The sequence below is a fragment of the Zonotrichia albicollis genome, chromosome 1 (genome assembly GCF_047830755.1).
Source record: "Zonotrichia albicollis isolate bZonAlb1 chromosome 1, bZonAlb1.hap1, whole genome shotgun sequence".
Classification (NCBI taxonomy): Eukaryota; Metazoa; Chordata; class Aves; order Passeriformes; family Passerellidae; genus Zonotrichia; species Zonotrichia albicollis.
Window position 1 is genome coordinate 64374464 of NC_133819.1, and position 19661 is coordinate 64394124.

The following is a 19661-nucleotide window of genomic DNA, read 5'->3' on the forward strand; positions in this document are numbered from 1 at the left end:
CTCTTTAAGAAAATAATTGCTTCAGATTTTCTTAGCATGCCACTACTACTCTTATGTATTTGTTTGGTAAGCATAACTAGAATTAAGGTTATCACAGTTTTTAATGACTTGTACTCCAAAAGCTCTGAATTTGCTTTAAATTACAACCTTGGCTACAAGATGCACTCTAATTCAGGCTCTGGCCACGTACATTCATAGATAACACATGAGGAGGTTGTACAAGCTCAGCAGAGCTGTCAGATAAGGCAAAAGAGAATAAGGACAGATAGCTTTTCTCTATCCTGGTGGCACAGTTATGGTAACTGGTGGTATGGTTATGATGGTGTTGCCTTTGAGTTTGCTGTGCTGAAGATCAGGCCTTATCTACTGTACTTATGATGGAGGGTTTCTTGTCCAATCTGAGCTTTGTAATTTGTAAAAAAAAAAAATCGTATTTCATTATTTTTGCTTGCCCTGAAACTAAAAATGGAACCATAGAAGTGAGGTTCACTTAGTATAGTTAATAAAGTAACTTCATTTTCTTGTGGCTTCACTCAGAGATGTTGATATATAACTATCTAGAATTGTTATGTCTATGTCTTGTGCACAGAACAGCAAGATAGTGTCCTGTGTCACTATCAGCAAAGGCATGAGAGAGCAATTTGTCTGCTCTAGGGATGTTTTTGGGTTTTTTGTGATAGCAAGAGGAGAGTGTATTTTCATGATAATTTGATACAAAAGGAGACGTTATATATTATTGCATTGAAAAAAGGAAGAAAACTAATGCACTTTTCTTTTCAGTTGATTTCATGATCTGATTTGACTGAGGGAAACGAAGATTCCTGGGTTTTTGTTTCCATGGATTGGAAGATCTGATAGGCACCAGCAAAAGGAATGTGTCTTACCCTTGTATTTTTAGTCAGATCTAATTCTGCTGATCTAATGTTAAGAGTGTTAATGTAAATTGCTTTGTGTGGTTTTTTTTGTTGTTAAACAGAACTGCATTTGATGCAATTTTTAGTTGAACATACTTAAGTTTTATGCATGGCAATAAATGTCCCCTTTTTATAGTTTTGTACATTTTGAATTGCATTGTATAACTAGATTCATTAGAGGTTCATTAGAGCCATCATAGCTTTTTAGCGTGGATTACCAGCGTACAGGAGATTTTAAAATTTACTAAGATGAAAGCTGCTTATCTACACATATACATGCAGAGACTGGAATATTGCAGTATTGGTTACAAAGATATTTTGAATACATATTAAATCTAAAATAAGAAGAGTTAGTCACATATTAATCTCTTTTATATTCCGATACATTCTACAGATACAGAATTATTCTGAAGCTCCATTACAGTCTTGCATGTGTAGGCACTGAAAGAACTCTCACAGCATGGTAACTAATTGGCAGATAGATGTTATTTTTGTACTTTCAAAAGGCTTTTTGTTGTGTATATAAAGTTATTTCAAATTTCTTTTGTGCAAATCAGTTTTTTAATCTTGATATCTTTGAATTTATGACATGAAATGTCAGTGTTCAGCAGTGAGGCAGTGATAACAAGTGGTGTGCAGAAGTTTCATGAAAATGAGCTGAGGTTTCATGATGTTTGTCTCCTCTTACCTTGTACAAAAACTAAACTGTAGGTTTATACCTGTAGATTAATTTTATACAGAGACTACAGACATTGTTTCAATGTCTTGGAAGTAGTAAATAAAATCCCTCCAAAGGCAATAGGAAAATTTCTAGCATCTCACAAGTGGGTATCCAAGATACACAGCTGAAGGCTTGATAGCTTTGGAAATCCACAGTAGGACTTCCAAATCGGATAGCACTGATGTGAACATGTGTTTAACCTCTCTCCTGCATGGGAAAGCTTGCCTGAACCTGAGCTTCATTGCCTCAGCAGGAACAATGGTACTTGTAAGCCTGCAGTCTTTAGTGGCTGGCAGCTTTTAGGATCAAAGCAAACTCTCTCTGTAAGTTTTTGTTTAAGTTTTCTCCATACACCTTGTTTCTAATATGGGAAGTCCTACTCTTAAAATCATGAAACTAAGAGCTGCCAGAGTGGGGGCTGCCATTCACACCGTGAGCACAGAATCCCTCTGACTAGTATTGCTGGAAAGACAAAGTGTATTTTTTTGAATTTTATTATTGTACAGTTGAGAAATAAGGGTTCATAAATTATCTAAATTCCAAAAATGTTCAGCCAGTTAGACTGTTGATCTTACACAGACTTTTGAATTTCTTTGCGTGTAATCATTTATAATAAGGCTGAATGTAATGGGGATTTTTTTGTATTCAATAAATGTCTTTCACAAAAATACAAATCACTTTTACTCTAACATTTGCTTACATGTATAGTAAAAAAAAACCTATACAGGCACATGGTTGGTTGTCTTTATCTCATATTGGCTTTTCTACTTTAGAAGACACTGTTGCTGAAATGTATGTCCTTGCACCAGAATTTTATATCTTCTGTGAGGTTGTTTTGTTTTGTTTTGATTTTTTTGTGGGTTTTTGTCTCTAACTGTCTCAGCAAAAAGAACACTTTTTAATTTGCAATTTAAAACATCAGAAATTTTGAAGTCAGTCTTAAGAGCAGAAATTTACTTGTATTAAGTGCTGGTGTTTTACAAATACTTGAACTGTCTTTTGATTTTTATGTAAATGTACTAGCCAGTTTTAATTACATGGGTCAGGAAGTATTTTTACAGTTCACAACTCCAAAGTATAAATATTTTTTTAATCATTTAAATTCTAATGAAAACTTAGAAAAGGATAGCACACTTCTATTTATTGTATATATGCAATAGTTGCCACTTCGGAATTGCACAGATGGAATGGAAATGAACTTGACATTCTTCAAGTGCTTTGTTTAAATCTTTTAACAACTCACTGTTAGTCCTCAGTGGAGAAGAGGACTGCCTGTTTCCTTGCTAATGCATCCCAGTCTGGCTGCAGCTGATACAGGATTCCATTTCTTTCTGCAACTGGGAGAAAGGCTGCAAGGTAGTGTTAAAAGGTAAATAAAATATCCTGCTTATCCTGAGGCTGTTGGATTAGAAGCACATCTGATCAAGGATCTAAATCCTGTTCACACACTCTCATAAAAATAGAAATGGGTTAACTGGATAAAAGATAACTGAATAAATTGTTCAGGCATATGCCTTCCAGGTGCTTAAGGTAATGTCCTGACCATTGTACTCTGGAGAAAAATACTCCTAACCATCTTGATTTGATCACTTCCAGCATAATTCCTACAATCCAGTGTGTTGGTTCCTCTTTTTGGTTAGGCTTTTGGTATTCAGTATTTTGGTTGGTAATCAGCAAAACCACAAATTAATCTGAATTATTTGCAGGTGTTCTTATGAGCACTTTTGGCAACAGTGTATGGGGCCTTCAGGAGAAGGAAGATGGAGGGGGCTAGGTGGGAAGGAGATCAGTAATTTGGAGTGAGAAGATGTTACATGCATTTAGAGTTATGTGGTAAGCCATAGTATAGTGGTTAGGCATACCTAACCAACATGAAATTACAAAGACACAGCTGTAAATTCAAAATTCTTTTTTCCAAAAGCTCTAAACTAACAGCCTTCTTGGACCTGAGCAGGCTGTTTATAGGGTCTGTATTCTTTATATGTTATGCTGTTACAAGGCACATGACAAACCAAGATCTAAGAATTGTCTGAGTTTATATTAGCCACTGCTCAGCTGTACTTGAAAATGACCTTTTTGGAGGCCAGTACTTAATCTGGAGAAATAAACCCCTGGGTGTCATCGTAGTGATTCAAGTAAAGTTTATTATTAGCTCTTCTGTTTCAGAGAGAGGGTGGCTCAGGACCACTTGGGCAGATCTAATCTTCCGTGTTTCCAAATGAGAAAGCTGACTATAATAGAGTAGCTTAAACTGGACTAGATGAAAACCTCCCTGAAATTACTTCTGGTGGTTTTTATTTAGGGAGAAGAATGGAAAAATCTGTAAGATACCAGAATACTGTCTAAAAACTTGCAGTAAGAAATGTAGTAAAATCAATACTCTGTGTTGTTTTCCTTCTGCAAAGAAATGTTTCTCCTGCCTTTGGACTCAGAAGTATTTATTAAACCAAGATGCTGGAAGTTACAGGTCTAAAGCTTTATTCTTGGTTTGCAGAAGAAAGGGGCTGACAGGCATCTCATACAGGTTAACAGAAGCAGAAGCAGCATCTTTTTTCTGGGAGAGAGTATCTCCACTGAACAGTGAGGGTTGAGACAGGGTTGTCATGCCAGGCACATTTCCCAAAAAGGGCCTGGCCAGGGGCCGACGGTTCTTGCCGACAGCTGATGGAGGCCATTCAGCAGTGGGCACTCCTGATAAGGAGCACTGACAGCACTCAGGGCTCTTGCAGCCAACGTGGGGCCGGTAGCTCAGGGCAGGGACTGGCACCCTGCTCTGCACCTGTGAGCTGGCCCTGGCAGCAGGGTCCAGCTGTGGGCAGGCATGGACATCATGGAGTGAGTCCAGTAGAGGGCACCCAGATGGTGAGGGGGCTGGAGCACAGGGTGGAGGAGGGAAGGCAGAGAGAGCTGGGCCCGTTCAGGCTGCAGAAGAGATGGGTGAAGGGGGATCATCCTGCAGCCTGCACCTCCCAAATGGGAGAGTATGGGGAAGGCAGGGCCAGGCTCTGCTTGGAGGCCCACAGGGACAGGATGGGAGGCAGCAGGCCCAAGGTGCCACCAGGGGCTCTGCAGTTTTTTGTTAGGGGAAGAAATTTCACCATGTGGGTGGTGACAGAAATGGGGCCTGGAGGAGCAGGGGAATCCTCATTGGTGGAGGTGTTTGGACATCAAACATCTGGCAGGGGCCCAAGTAACCAGCTCCATGCTGGCCCTGTTCCAAGTAGCAGCTTTGCTACCAGATGATCTCCTGAGTTTCTGAGTGTAAGAGGATGTTTGTATGATGTAACTTGCCTTGCCCTTTCACCTGACCTCATTCACTGCACTGTCCTATTTCACTTACTTCTCACCTAAGTGGTAGACAACTAGGCCAAAAGGAAAAACATACCCTCTGGGTTTTTTTTGAAGGATTGTAATTTTTATAGAGAGTATGATGTAATCTGCTGATTTGTACATTATGTTAAAAAATTTAATTTCTATTTAGCTTGTTTTTCTTAGAATGAAGCTACCGTTTTTCAAAAGCACCATCAGGTGTAATGAGTTGGCATTTGGAGAACAATCCTCAAGTACAAACTTTGAACTGCTAACCAAGTATGACAGGGCTAAGGGAAAGCAGTGAATTTTGTCCAAAGAATAGCATTTAGGACTTAGAGCTTAGAGAAGGCTGTAAAGCAACACTTCTGAGGAATTGTCTAGCTGTAAGAATATACCAAAATGAAGTCTTAATAAAATAGTAGGCTTTGCTACTAGTTAAATTTAAAGGAAAAAAAACCCAACAACCACAACAGGGGCATCCCATGGATACTTTCCAGTTTTATTCCGCTGTCATAACATAGTCACACAGAAGAACTCAAGTGTAACAGGTCATGCTCTGCATTCAAATCTTTTTAATAACATTTAAACAAACCTACTCAAAGAAAACATTCCCCAGTTCTTTATTTGAGGGAATAAATTAAACACAAAAGAAAAAATACATACATGCTTGAAATAAATTTTAACATAGATATTAAAAAAATTTTGGGCAACATTAAAGAATGAAGTCTCAGAACCAGCCTGATGTTCTTACATATTTCAAATGAACGTAAATTAAAATGGAACATACTTATTTACTCCTCAAACTTTAGTGCAGCACAAAACAGTTTTAAGTGCCCTGCACCAAAACAATATACAATTAGTACACTAGGCCATTGGTAAATTTACCAATTTTTATCTGTTTTTCTAATGCTGTAAGCGTGCATCATCTAAAGCCAAATGTGATAGAATTTCTTCATCTCTCTTCCCTCAAATACAGCATTTATCTAGCTGCCAAGATGTAGCCAAATTGAAACCCCAAGTACAAATTAACAAAATGACATCAAGCATGTTCATACAGACTTTGGACTGGAGAAATGGATGCTGAGCTAAACTTTCCAGACCATTCCTACCTGAAATGTGACATGTTTGTATCTGTTACTAAGCTGACTGAAGTTTTTAAGCATGGTTAGCTAAAGCAGCCATTGAATATAAGGTTTTGGGCTTATAGTAATTAGCTTTTTTCCCCACCACCAGAAGCTTCTCTCCTAATAATTTGTCATACATGATAAAGTGGGAAAGAAACTTGGAACTCAAACAAATATACATAGCTCTCAATCTTTGCTAGTTATGCCATAAGTTGGCCTGTAATATATGAAATCAACAAAGTGCAAATGACTGCCAAAAGCAAAATTTGATGTCCTGATTGTTTTTTATCATCAGAAGGCTTTGTCTTGCTTCTTGCAGCCTTCAAATTGCAATTTAATAATTGGAAATACTTTAAAACTGTACATACCAGTATTTATGTAGAGGAAAATTATGAACAGTTACACTCTTCCTATTAGTCCATATAACTCAGCTTTAAGAAGCAGAACAGAATATATATCTGAAAAACATCTAGTTATATAAACATCTTCACCTTGTAAATTAGAGATTAAATAAAGGGTTTTAACAATATCATTCCTACTCTAAAAACAAAATACTACATATTTGAAAAGCAGAATTGCATTTATTCAGTAGGACCCTGCTGGTGTTCAAAGCCAGGTTGAACAAGGCCTTGAGCAACCTGGTCTAGTATGAGGTGTCCCTGCCCATGGCAGGGAATGGCATTGGGACTAGAGATTGCTGAGGTCCATTCCAACCCCTTAACATCCTATGATTTTTCTTAAGGTTGCCCATTGTGTATTTCCAAGCATGCAGCTTTAAGGAAATAAGTGCTGTATCATTCTTAGATGGAGGGATTGATAAAAGAGAAAATGCACGAGAATGGGGCAGGATAGAGTAAGTGCTTATGTTCATTTCAGAAATCATGACATCTATGCAGCCAAGTTACAGAGAAGGTGTCGGGGAAGACATCTAAAAGTGGATTTTCATTTTTTTTCATTAATACCAATATAGTGGAATAGTATTACAATAGGTATCCCAGTTACATCTCTCTTCTTTCTCTTGAAAAGTATTTCCTCTCTGTTCCATGAAAAAGATACTAGATAGATGTCTAGCCGTTACTGAATTATTCTCTCAAGTTGTTTTTAATAATACTTTCATAATAAAAGAAAAAAAAACTTCAAGTCAAAGTGCAAGCCACCTTGTTTCAGCCCTTCATAAGAATGTTAATATTTTTCCTCATTCATCTTCATAATTTTTAATATAAAACTTCAATGAGATATTAGGAACTTACAGTCCTGCATCCCTCACTGTACAGTCAAATCAGCAGATACTTCCTCTATTCAGCCCAAATGAATCTGGAAGTTTCTTTTCAAAATAATCATAGCAACATGGTATTTTTAAGCTGTCCTGTTTCTACAGAAGCAATGAGCAAATCTAAACTCTTAGCCTATTATTGTAACAAGAATTTCTCTGAAATATCTCTGCTACTTATTCAAAGTTTTTTAAAGTAAGCTAGAAGTTAATTTTTCAAGTTTTGATCAGCTACAATAACCTTTCTATGATTGCACTGTAAACTGTTCCAGCTTTCTTATTTAAAGGAACAAGCTTCATATCCCAAAGCCCGCTTAGTGGATGCTAAGAATATGAAAAAATGTTATAGAAAAGGTTACTGATTGCAAGTGGGAAAAGTGATAGTTGAGTTCCTTCCTACATTAATCCTAGATTTTTTCTAGGTTATTCAGGCTCTTGGAAACCAGTTTGAGCTCCTATGAGCATAATCAACCTGAGAAGCACAGTTAGTGGAGAATTCCCATATCATTACTAACTGCCAGCATTTTTAATGCTGTATGTTAACTTAGTCTTGTTTTAATCTGACCTTCTGAAATGAAGGTTCACAATAGCATGACTTGAGCCATACAGAAGAGGACTCTTGACAAAAGTTCTCTTAGTTAAGCTGTGGCTGATGATTCCAATGTGACTCCTGCTAGTAATACCTTAGCTGGAAAAAAGCCCCCAACAATATCTGTCATCAGGGCCTAAAAATGGGGTGGGGGAGAAGGAGGAAGAGGAAGATGAAGACTTTATCTTCAGGTACCATATACTATTCAAGTACCATGTAGGAAAAAGGCAGCAATAGGAAACTTGAAGATAATTTTACCCACAGAAATCAATTAAAAATATGTCTATAAACACAAAATTTCAGTACTTAAAATGCTGCTATTTTGCTGGCTTCTCGAACCCCACTCAAGTAAGCTCCTGTAACGGTCTGAGGAAAGTGCCTATTTGTAGCCTGTATTAAAAAAAAAAAAAAGAAAGAAAAAACAGAGAAAGAAAAGAAGTCAATTGTTTCTGAAACTGATAGTAAAAAATTTTAGTTTATAACATCATTTCTGTTTTCCTTAAGCATATAAACATTTTTAAAAGCCGTGGAAAACTCCTTAGAAAGAATATTAGAGGAAACACTCAAGATTTTTAGCAACTTCAAAACTTGCAAGCAAGTCAGCTACAAAAGCAGCAGTCTGTTCTGCTATCTGCACTTTAGTGGGGCAGGTTAAGTTCTGCCCCAGTACAGAATGCATCCTACATCATCATGGTGCATTTGTTATGTTACCCACAAGTGGAGTAACAGACAACTTGACTAAAAATTCATTTTACTCCTGACCTGAAGTATTTGGGAGACTTCCCATGCCCAGTGATAATATGAATAGAAAGAGTTCTGTGTCAATTATTAGCATATTTATCTAACAGAATATTTAAATACTACCTCTACATTAATGGTGTTGGGTAGCAAGAGATAGTCTTCCATGAGAAACTGCTCCCAGTAACTCTAATCAGTGGTAACAAAGCTACTTACCTCGCCAGCAAAGAAAACTTTTCCCTGTATGTCTTCAGCCATCATGTCGTAAGCTTCGCCGCTGCCCCCAGTTTTCACAAAGCTGTACGCCATCTGCAGCCAAGGGTCATTGCTCCATCGGGTAACAAAAAACTTCTCTGGCTCAGGAACCTCCTGCATAACCAAAACAGAAGTTAAGCACTGCAAAGAAAAGCTCAGAATTGCACAGCTTTTTCTCAAACAGTTTCTAGTCATCTTTGGAGTATTTAGTATTATTAAGAAAAAAATTAGATCACATTCCAGAATTAAATTCCTTTTTTTTTTATTACAGTACTAACCACAAAAAATAATTTTGTTTGCTAGACTCGCCTGATGCCTGAAACATCACAGCTGCACTATTCTGAATGCAACAGATCTGCATATTGTAATACACCAAGAAGTACACAAGAAAAAAAACCCTTAAAATACATATACACCTACTTTTGTAAACAATTACAAAACTGATGTTGTTTAACATGTACATATGTATAATGTAAGCAATTTTTGTCTTGGTTAGGCATACTGCTTGTAACATCTAGCTTGTTAAATCTCAAAATTCAATTTTCACTTTGGAGATAATTTTATCCCAATGGATCAATAAGATTATTTATCTAAGATCAGAAAATGAGCTGTTTTGAAAACTAGGTTCAGGGAGAAAACAAAAACCAGGAAGTCAGGGTCTGGCTGAGCCACAAGAAGTAATACTGTGTATTCTTTGTCACATTGCAGCATGCAAATTCCACAGATTTCTGCCAAAAAGGGCCTGAGTAACACTTGTATGAAGGCTTAGTCAACTGCAACTGTGTCTTACTCTGGAGGAGATCATGACAAGGAAACAGAAGCAGCTCTGCTTGCCTCTTGCACAAGGTCTGCTATAATTTATACAGATAAATTCCATTCAGGCAGCACATGAGAAACTCAAACTCAAGTGATCAAAACAAGGAGCAGCCAAATATGCCAAGTTGTATGGATGTCCCAGAAGTAGTTCTGGTACACCCCTGAAGCTATTTTGTCTTTGAAAAATCCCACTGCATCATCCTCAGGTGACTGAAATTCACAACTGCTGTAAACCATGGAGACAGCCATGAAAAATCACTCTTCTGGACCAGAGTGGCGCTGAAACCAAAGACCCATTTGCTGCATTTTCATGAGATCAAGATACAGGTATGTGAACTTCCACTGCATGTGGTTCTTGTAACAATAAAGCATTACTAGTATATGTTTCTAGGAATAGTTGAGTTTTCAGATACTGAAGTTCTTCCAAGATAATTAATCCTAACATTTGAACCATCAGTAAAACTTGAGAGATCACCCCTGAACACAATCATTCCTGGGGATCTAACTGTTTGAAGCAAATTATTTGAAGCATTATTGTCTCTAGAGTGGAATGTAAATAACATTGCTAAGTGATAGTGTTTTGTTTGCCCTAAATTTTCCTGATTTTCCAATTAGTTTTTATCCTAATGATGATCTGGGGGAAGGAAAAAAGGTAGATATTTTTATCTAGGGTTTTTTTACATTCAGGATGTAGGGCCCTTGCTATATCATTTTGCCCATACCTCCATCCCAAGACAGCTGAGAAAGGGTTGTTAGTTAGCAGAAGAGAAATGGATTGGATTGGTTTGGGGGTGTTGTAATTTCAGTTGCCTTGGCATGGCAGAAGGCAGAAATCAATCAAGTTCATCTAGCTTAAAGATCTTACCATATATTAGAAGTGGTGATGACCAGAAAAAAAGTGACAACTAAGTAAGAAGTATGTTTTGTGTTACCTGCCTGAAGTACTGCTTTTAATTAATTTTGCTTTTTAAAAGCATTTTAAAGGATGGTAGTTCATTTCTGTTTTACAGTTATATACTACTGTCCTTCAGAGAAATCTAAGGTATTTCAATATAATTTTTCACACAAAAGACCAAAAATTGTGATTTTTAGTATGTCTCAAAGAAAACCTATGCCCTGAAACTGACGAAAAAAGAAAAATAGTTTTAAATGTCAAAGGTCTGCCTATACATGATGAAGTACTACACTTAAAAGCTTTATTCTAGTGACAAGTTAATTCATGTCTTAATAAAAGAAGCTTGCTTCTCTTACCTGCTCCTTAAACAGCTCTCGGAGTACAGTCATACACTGTTGCAGTACTTGTTGGTCATCTAAATTCTTAATGGTTGTCACAGCATCTCCGGTGACCACTGACATTAAAATGCTTTCTTTGCCCTAAAACAAGACCTTATTAAGTATTTCATAAACAGTCTCTTTTAATTGGTATTGCAAAGATATTTCCAGCTGCGAAGGAATCGTTGTTCTTGAGAAAAGTGGGTTTGATTCCTTAGAACAAAGAGTGCATATTCTACAGTAGTTATGCTCAAATTACTACATCTTCTGATGTCTTGTTCACAAATCTGTTACAGTCAGCCCCTTTTACTACTTGCTGAATTCACTGAAAACTTCCTATCTACCTACTTAAAGTCTGTACCCTCAAAAAATTACATTAATAGTGTTATTCTTTGTGCACCCTCCTAAGCTTCAGTATTCTGCCAAACTTTCACCTCCATTTACAAAAATGTGGTGACAGAGAGTCTATTTAGATACTAGTTAGATATGTTTTTGATTAGACCAATACTAGGTTCTTACCAGCAGATCCTGGACCAAGAAATGAAAGGTCACGTCTACTGGTATTTCCTTCCACCTCAGGACATCTGCTACCATGCAGAAGTTTTAGAGGTGAAGTGGTGAGTAGGGAAGAGCCCACAGGTCCTGAGTGTCTTTAAAGCACTCTGCCTCTCTTGTTCATGTGAGGGAATAATTCTGTTACTGACTTTGATAACTAGTAGAGAATAGCTATCAAGAAAATTAAGCATTATATGTAGGGTCTCTGAACAGCACCAGCACAGTGAACCTCTTGTAGCAGGAGCTTAAGAGTAATGGAGAGAAGTCATTTAAGCAAAATTGTATAGAGGCAGAGATGAGGCAGTAACAGAGCACAAACATCACAGGAAGGTCTCCTTTTGGAGTGAGACATCAGGTTACAAAATGGCCTTTTAATTGCTGCCAAGTAGAAAGCAGCAGCTGTTGTAAAAGTATGAAGAGGTACAACATAAATGTGTAATGTATCTGCTTGGAACTGGCAGGGAAGAGAAACGTGATGTCAATCCAGTGGTTTCAATTTGCTTTGAAATTCATGAGTATGAAACTGACCCTACAGATCTCAGTTTCATGCAGAACTTGATGTTTGTCTTTTCTTCTGCTATTCCAAATAGTTACTCAGACTACTGCAAGTCAGTAAGCATTAGTAAGTCAGCATGATCTTTTTAACTGGATTTTTAGCTGATTTAATAGGGGAACAGAGTCCTAAACTGGAAGTGACTAGTAGCCTTTTTCCCCACATTAGCAGATTTATAGTAAAGAATTACAGACTTGTCTTCGGTAGAGCTTGAGAATGTACTTGCTTGTATATTAGTCTGTATCTGAACAATGGAAAACATTCCCATTTATTACAACAAAATATTGATGAGCTTTATCTAGATAAATAACACTGCTTCTTCCACTACTCTGAATAGCTGCAGATGGTGGGTGGGGATGGGAAGAAGAAAAATTTTGTTGTTTAGTAATTATTGCACCTAGATTTCAAACTGAGTTTATGAAGGGCCAAGAGAAAACACAGTTGGAATATATCATACCTCTGGATCCATGTCATAGAAGACACTAAAGAGCCCACGTTGGCTGGAATTGGGTGGAACATGACCAAAAAAATCAGCTCCTTGAATTTTACTGTCCCAAAATCTATATGGAAACTGCAAGGCGATCTAGAAAGACACAGAAAAATGGAATTCAAGCATCTCATACCACAAAACTCATAACAGGATATACTATATGTTCTTCTAATGTGTTTTCCTGCTGCCACTCATTTAGACACAGCTCTTCCTATGAGTGGGTCTCAACAGAGAATAAATGAACCTGTCCTCCAAGGGGGACAGGCAAAGAAAAAGAAGTGCTGATGTCATAAATTGCAAATGCACAGAATATCAAATCCACAATGGAAGTAATTGTGTGAAATGCTCAAGTAATTCAGCAGATTTTTTTTTTTAACCTAATGTATAACTTAAATGAGTGGCATCCTGTATTTAGAGTTTCTTAATCTTGTCTTTAAATTTCAACACTGTCAAAATCATGTTTCTGGCATTGCTTTGTTACTAAAAGCAATGTTGTTACTTGTTTTGTTACTTGTTTTTGTTCTAAGCACACATCTTACAGGGGAGATATTCAGGAGAGGCTGTGTTTTTGTATTGGGAAAGGGTAGGAGATTTTTCACTGGTCCAACACACAACTTTCAGTATTCTTTGCAAATACTTTATGAATTTACTAGGTTAAAATGACCTGAAATAAACACATTACTGGAATTCTGAAAGATCCAAGACCATCATGAATCAAAATCAATAACAAAATATTTAAGCCATGAAATTCTTGAGTGAACAGTTTCTTTTTTAAAACTCCATTAAGTTGTGAAACCTAAGAAACAGAAATACACGTGATCCCCAATAACATTTTGCTCTCCTGGGCTACTGTATACAAGTAAAACATAAATGTATGTTTATGCATCGTAAACCCTGATAAATACACTACAAAAGCAACAGGGACAAAACAGCCAATGTTTCTTTGAAAAGAAGATTAAAGATAATATGAAAGCACTTACTTTCTCAATGACTCCCGCTCCCAAACTATTAATGGCTTTAATTTTTTTTTCTGACAGTGGAGGATTAAACTGAATGGCATTTTTCTGAAGAAGGGCCAGTGGTACAGTCACTAATACCTGAAAGAAATAGCTACAGTCACAACAGTACCAAAACCTGAATACAGTACTTAAGCCTCACAACACCCTCCTAACCATCTTGGATTATGCTAGTAGGATGCAGCATAATAATGAGCCAGACATTTCTAGATTAGTGTCTGGTTTTAGTTCCCATTAATGGGAAACACATGCCTTACATTCAGGTGAGAACAGAACCCACAGTTCACTGATTTTAAGTCATAGTCTGATGAACTGCTTGTATCACAGTGGCTAACCATGCCACCAATACTTCAGTAAATGATAGTCAATGCTTCTCAGATTAACTAAACTGTCTGTTTCAAATGAGAGAGAGAAAGTCAGTGATTTGGTTTGGTTTGAATTCCTTCAGAGATTCCTTCTCTTTAAAATACACTCAGTAACACTGTTGATGTCAATCCAATCCAATCTTTATCAAGTGTATGTATCATTTTAAAAATTACTGAAAGCTAAACTACTGAGCATGAAGAACTTGGGGATACAAGGAGTAAGAGAGACTGAGCAATAGGGGTTGTCAAATCCTGGAAATTTTTACATGATACACATGGCTAAGGGGGTAAAGCTGAGCAGGGAATGGAACTAGATAACATAAATGTCACTTCAAAGACCAGAAAAAAATCTATTTGCTTCACATTTTTAGTACTACCCTTTATAGTCCTTAGTTTTTCAAGTCAACTCATACTGAAATCTCAGGCATGCTCACCAAAAATGAGGCTCTAGGACACCCAAATAAAGGCCACTAAAATACATGAGTATTCATCTTTGAATGGGGAAAAAATGGACTAAGTAGTATTCTGAGAGAAAGAAAAGAGAAAAAAAGATATGTACTGTGTGTTCTCTAAAATTCCTAAAATTCTCTAAAATTCTTAAAATTCTCTAGAATTCTCTAAAATTCTTAGTCTTGAAGTATACTTGGTACCTTTTGTGTTGTCCACACTGTTCCATCTGCAGTAGTGACCTGCACTTCTTCACCAGAATAGTCAATACTCTGAACCTATTGAAAGACACATTGAGAGAGTGTACTAAAAAAATGTACATATGCAATGCAACTTCCAGCAAGAATAGCTAAAATAGCACTTGTCAGCAATTTAGAAAGTGAATAGCACAAATTTCCAGAGAAACTCTGAAAGACAAAAAATAGCCTTCATGAAGCTGAAAAAGAAAAATCATCATGATTCTAACATGTAAGACCATATAATAATATTTAGGTACTGACAGTCCTCAGAGAGAATTTCAGAAATGTTGAAATTGTCCTCTTGGTTCTTTTTTTTAAAGTCAAGTCAAACAGTCACAGGCACAGATTCACCTGGTCCCAAAGAATACAAATACATGACTGGGTGTTTCAAAGCAATCCAAGACAGGCACTGCATCAGTGCTTTCCAGACTCACTGGGAAATTCAGCCGGATGTCCAGCCCTTCTGCCAACTTGTCAATCACAGTTGAATATCCCACAGTTAGGAGAGTGTGATCTCCAGCAAACTGGGCAAAAAATTCATTGTGGTCCCATGAGCGTGCGGATACCTGTGGACAGAACATAACTGGCTGTTTCTACTGCTGAGGGGACATGGGTACTATGAAAAGTTCCACACTTTAGAAGAAGCCACCTTAATCCCTTTGCAACTGGGAAAAAAAAAAAAAAGTGTATCACCAGAATTTATGGTGATACAAAATCAGAATGCTTATTTACCTAATGCTAGTATATAACATATAAATTGCTGGATTAAGAAAAGTCATAACATGGGTTGGTCACTAGCAGGGAATTTATGGTTCTGCTTAGTAGAGAAAACAAGGAAAATAGTACAAAAATCCAGGTGAATTGCACTGTATTTATTTCAGTTGACTGTATCTAGCCAAGTAATCAGATTTTACAGCCTTAGGACTTCATATAAAAATGGAAATAGCTTATTTCCCAACACAAAGAGGAAAATAAGACAAAAAAAACTCCAACTCAATGGAATTTTTCTGTCACTTTGGAGGTTGTTCCATGACACCTTTCATTGACCTTGTCCTCCCACCCCTGCAACCTTAAATTTAATAAAAAAGTAGTATTTGCACTAAGCAATTGCCACTTAGCAGTGAAAAATCTGAAACAATTCTCAAACTACTATTCAGATGCCAATTCCTATCATTGCAGATGCATAAAATCAATCATGTTTTGATTTCAAAATTGAAGGTAAGGTAGATTTTCGCATCTTTCTTAATTCCCCTGGGGACTCATGGAATATGAAAATTCAACCTATCAAAATATTTTCCAGTGACTGCTCTGGTATAGCATTGTCTTGTAGATTTGTGTTACGTTCTTGTGTGCTTCTCAGTTCAGATTTGTGCATCTGCAGTATCAGTCAGCTGTCCCAGTGCTGCAGTACAATTGACACTAAATGTCTTTTAATGTAGCAACAGGACCAAGTGAACAATGCACTGCCAACAATATGATACTTTTGTATTTCCTGAAGCTGCTTGTATTTTTGTATTTCCTGAAACTGAAGTCAGGAGGGCAGCCAAGAGAGTACCTAGGAGTGGTGAGCTGGGGCTCACCACCAGCAGGCTGGAACACTTCAGGATCAAATGCCTTTATTCTCAAGATACATAGCAGGGTAGAGAAACACCTCAGTTTCTAAACAGAGCTGAGAAGCAGAAGTCACACCCAGCATCTGAGGAGGACTAACTCTCCTGTGAATCCTCTCATCTCAGCAAAATGCCCAGCTCCCTTCTAACCATCTACTCTCAACTTCTACTTAAAGAGCATCTCGCTGGAAGCACATCAGGAGCTCCCATCAGATTAAATAAGGCAGTGTTGGAGTCAGTGTCTCAGTGCTTTCAAACAACAGGTTTTGGGTGTAGGAACAGTCAGGATAGCTGATTCTTCCTCTAGGGCCAAGGAATGGATCAGGTGATTTCTCAGTGCTACTTCTGACTCTGTCTTCTGTGAAGCTCAGTCACTTCAGAACACAGCTGTCAAAACCCACCTGAGAGAGATTGCTGCCGCAGGCATATTCCAAATTACTGAGATGGAACTGCAGTACTTTTTCTTCCAACTCACTGAACTGGATACCAGACTCCTGAATAAAGGCTTTATATATCTCTTGTATTTTTTCTGTAAAAGAACACATTTAAAATAGGAATATATGACAATTTGTCAGAAGTGCTACTGCATTTCAACATGCTCTTCCCTGGATCACAAGATTTTCATGCTTATTGCTAATTTGTACCATGATGTTTTTCTTCTCATAGAAAAAAAAGAAAAACAAAACCACAAGATCTTTTCACTGATAGAGTATAACTTTGGTCTTTACTCACAGGTTTCTGAGTGAAAGAGGAGAGAAATTAATTGTTTAGCTATCATCAATGTGGAGTTGAAGATTTCAGGTAAAATACACTTTAAGATAATGGAGGATCATTGCAAATAAATCCTGATTAATTTTTACAAAATCAAAGAACTGAGACATTTGATCTAGGGCTCACTGAAGAACATAGGAGTTATTAATTCTGTCTTACAGAATCCATGCTGAAGAGATTTGGGAGGCAGACACTTCTGAGCAAGTTTATTTTTTGCTGTTGAGTTTGCGAGCTGTGAGTGTGGTGGGAGGCGTTGCCAATGGAGATGGGACTATTCTTGCCAGCAGAAGGCTTTGATCAGGCTCTTTTTTAGGCAGATTAGTCAAAAAGTATAAGAGCTATGTCTAGCATGGCCTGCTTCAGCCAGAAGCAAGTCTTTTGAACTGCTAGTGACACCAGTTATACTGAAAAAGCTACCTCATGAAAACAAGATACAATATCAGAAATACTTATTGGATTTAAGATCAGATGGACAGCCACAGACTTCTAAACACATCTGATGTAAGAGCCAATTTAATATAGAACTTTATGAACACAGCCAACATCTTCACTTTGCAATACATGTCTCACTTACCACCAAGAGGAACATCTTGATGTTGGGTTTTATCTTTTCTCCACTCAGAGACAACATCTAGGATGGCATTGAAATGAAAGTCCATACGTTTATCAATAGTGGGATCTGTTATCCTTCCACCTTCCTGGATCAAGTCACATTTCTCCCCTAGTTTGTGCATTTTAATGCCAAGCTTAAGAAAAAGACATTTTATTGCTTTTTTAAGTATGGAAAACTACAGCACCCAGCTCCCTCAAAGTTACTTAACCTAAGGTGAGTGCCTCACATTTAAGTGATACCATTTAAAAAACATAACTTTAGTCAGAGTAACTCTTGCTCTCTTCAAACTGGAATCTCAACAATCCTTCTATCTGTTAATTGTCCGCAAATTGTTTTTTTCCCACTTTTCCATCTTTTCCTTTATTGGGGATTCACAGAAACTTTCTCTGGAACTTTCCAGTCAGGCAAGGGAAAGTTGCAGTCCAGAAATTTAGTCTGGTAAACAAACATGATGAACCAGTCTCCTTTATTTCTACCTCAATTTATTTTCTAAGTCACAATTAAAATCAGTTACTTTCTACACCTTTCTGGTGTCTGAGGCCCAAACAGTTCACTGAATTCAGGAATTGACAGGGTATTACTTGCCAGTTAACCACCAATGTTATTAACAACCAAGCAAAGAAAGAAATTATTTGGAATTAAACCTTGCTTTGCTTGTCCAACCTGCACTGAAAACACAACAGAGCTAAATTCAAATAAAGATGGTTTTGCATTCTACAGAGTCAATCCAGAAAAAATGGCACAAATACAGTGCTAATTTCTTCCTAGGGGCATTTTACTTAGGACATGCCCCAGTGCTTTTCACATATCCTCACATCTCTCTAGGCTGTTGGTCACCACTGCAGATCTTAAGATACAGCTGAACTTTCAATGAAAAATTACATTAAATGACCACAAAGGGATGTGTATCTGAAGTGTTTCCAGAAGTCATTGTTCGCCATTTCATAAATAAAACATTATTTAAAAAAAAAAACAACACAGAATTTCTTCATGGCACTATAGGGCACTAAACAATGAAAATGGCATGGGCTGGATTTGCACGTGTCTCTGAGGAAAACCCATACTCAGATTCCACATGGAGAAATTCAGATTCCTACCTCCAAAAAACCAAACCAGTAAGTAGTAAAAATTTCTAAAGAAATTGAACTGCAGCATGTTTGCATCAGTAGCAATTTAGTTGTTAGACATGTTGATCTTAACTAGAGCAGAATTTGACTAGAAATATCGAGAGGCAGCAAAGGCAAATCCATCACAAAAGCAGTAGCCTCCCCCAGTAAAGCCTTTCTCAGCCCTAAAGAAAGCTGCTGGGGACCTTCCATGTTACTACCTGTAGAAAAGAGGAAAAAAGTGGTTTCTTCTGGTTCTGAAGCTGGAGCCACCGTGCTTTTTTTACATAATGTGCCTGAAACCATTCTAGAGCCCTTCTCTGTTCCCAGCTGTTATCAAAGATATATTAGCAATGTGGGGTTTACTGACAATGCAGAACGGGATTTTAATAATGTCACAAGAAAAGGACTTCCCCCCCCTTACCCAGCCACCTGAGCCTGGCTTTAACAAGTTTTTCACTAGTGATAATCATGACCACTGCAGGAACCCACTTGCTCACACATTAGTGCCATTGGGTTGTTGACACATCCATTGACGATTTGTGCACCTCTTCCAACAGTGACTCCTGTGAACGTCTTGTCGTCCCACACTCGGCCACCAATTCTGTCCTTAGCTTCTAAAACAATGACCTGTGGCAAAATGCAGCTTAGTAAATTGCAAGATTTAATTCTATTCAACATATCTGTTCGACTCCAGAGCAAAGGAGAAAACAAAACAGAAAAACACCCCTGAGCAATCCAGCAATATTAGCAATCTTGATACTTTTTTTCATTTCTGTATTATTTGTAGTTAATTTATGCATTTAAATCATCTTAGAAAGGTTACACTTTGGGATATACACATATAAATATAACAGTTACTTTAGAAACAAGCCAGACAAAAAT

General features: G+C 37.4%; 2 protein-coding genes across 3 annotated transcripts in view; one reads left to right on the plus strand and one right to left on the minus strand.

Annotated features, from left to right (window-relative positions):
* Positions 1–7107, plus strand: part of DEK (DEK proto-oncogene) — a 22126-nt gene extending 15019 nt beyond the window's left edge. Inside the window, exon 11 of the mRNA XM_005481771.4 lies at positions 781–7107. Within this exon, the coding sequence (XP_005481828.2) occupies positions 781–792 (12 nt within the window). The 3' untranslated portion in view covers positions 793–7107. The remainder of the gene's footprint in view (positions 1–780) is intronic.
* The window catches only part of KDM1B (lysine demethylase 1B), a 27779-nt gene continuing 13543 nt past the window's right edge, over positions 5426–19661 (minus strand). For both annotated transcript variants that reach the window (XM_005481770.4, XM_074542985.1), the window contains 10 exons: positions 19269–19406; positions 17632–17803; positions 16688–16815; positions 15111–15242; positions 14641–14715; positions 13590–13706; positions 12577–12702; positions 10991–11113; positions 8885–9037; positions 5426–8320 (listed from right to left, as the gene is read on the minus strand). In XM_005481770.4, coding sequence (XP_005481827.1) covers positions 8237–8320; positions 8885–9037; positions 10991–11113; positions 12577–12702; positions 13590–13706; positions 14641–14715; positions 15111–15242; positions 16688–16815; positions 17632–17803; positions 19269–19406 — 1248 coding nt within the window. In that variant the 3' untranslated portion in view covers positions 5426–8236. The remainder of the gene's footprint in view (positions 8321–8884; positions 9038–10990; positions 11114–12576; positions 12703–13589; positions 13707–14640; positions 14716–15110; positions 15243–16687; positions 16816–17631; positions 17804–19268; positions 19407–19661) is intronic.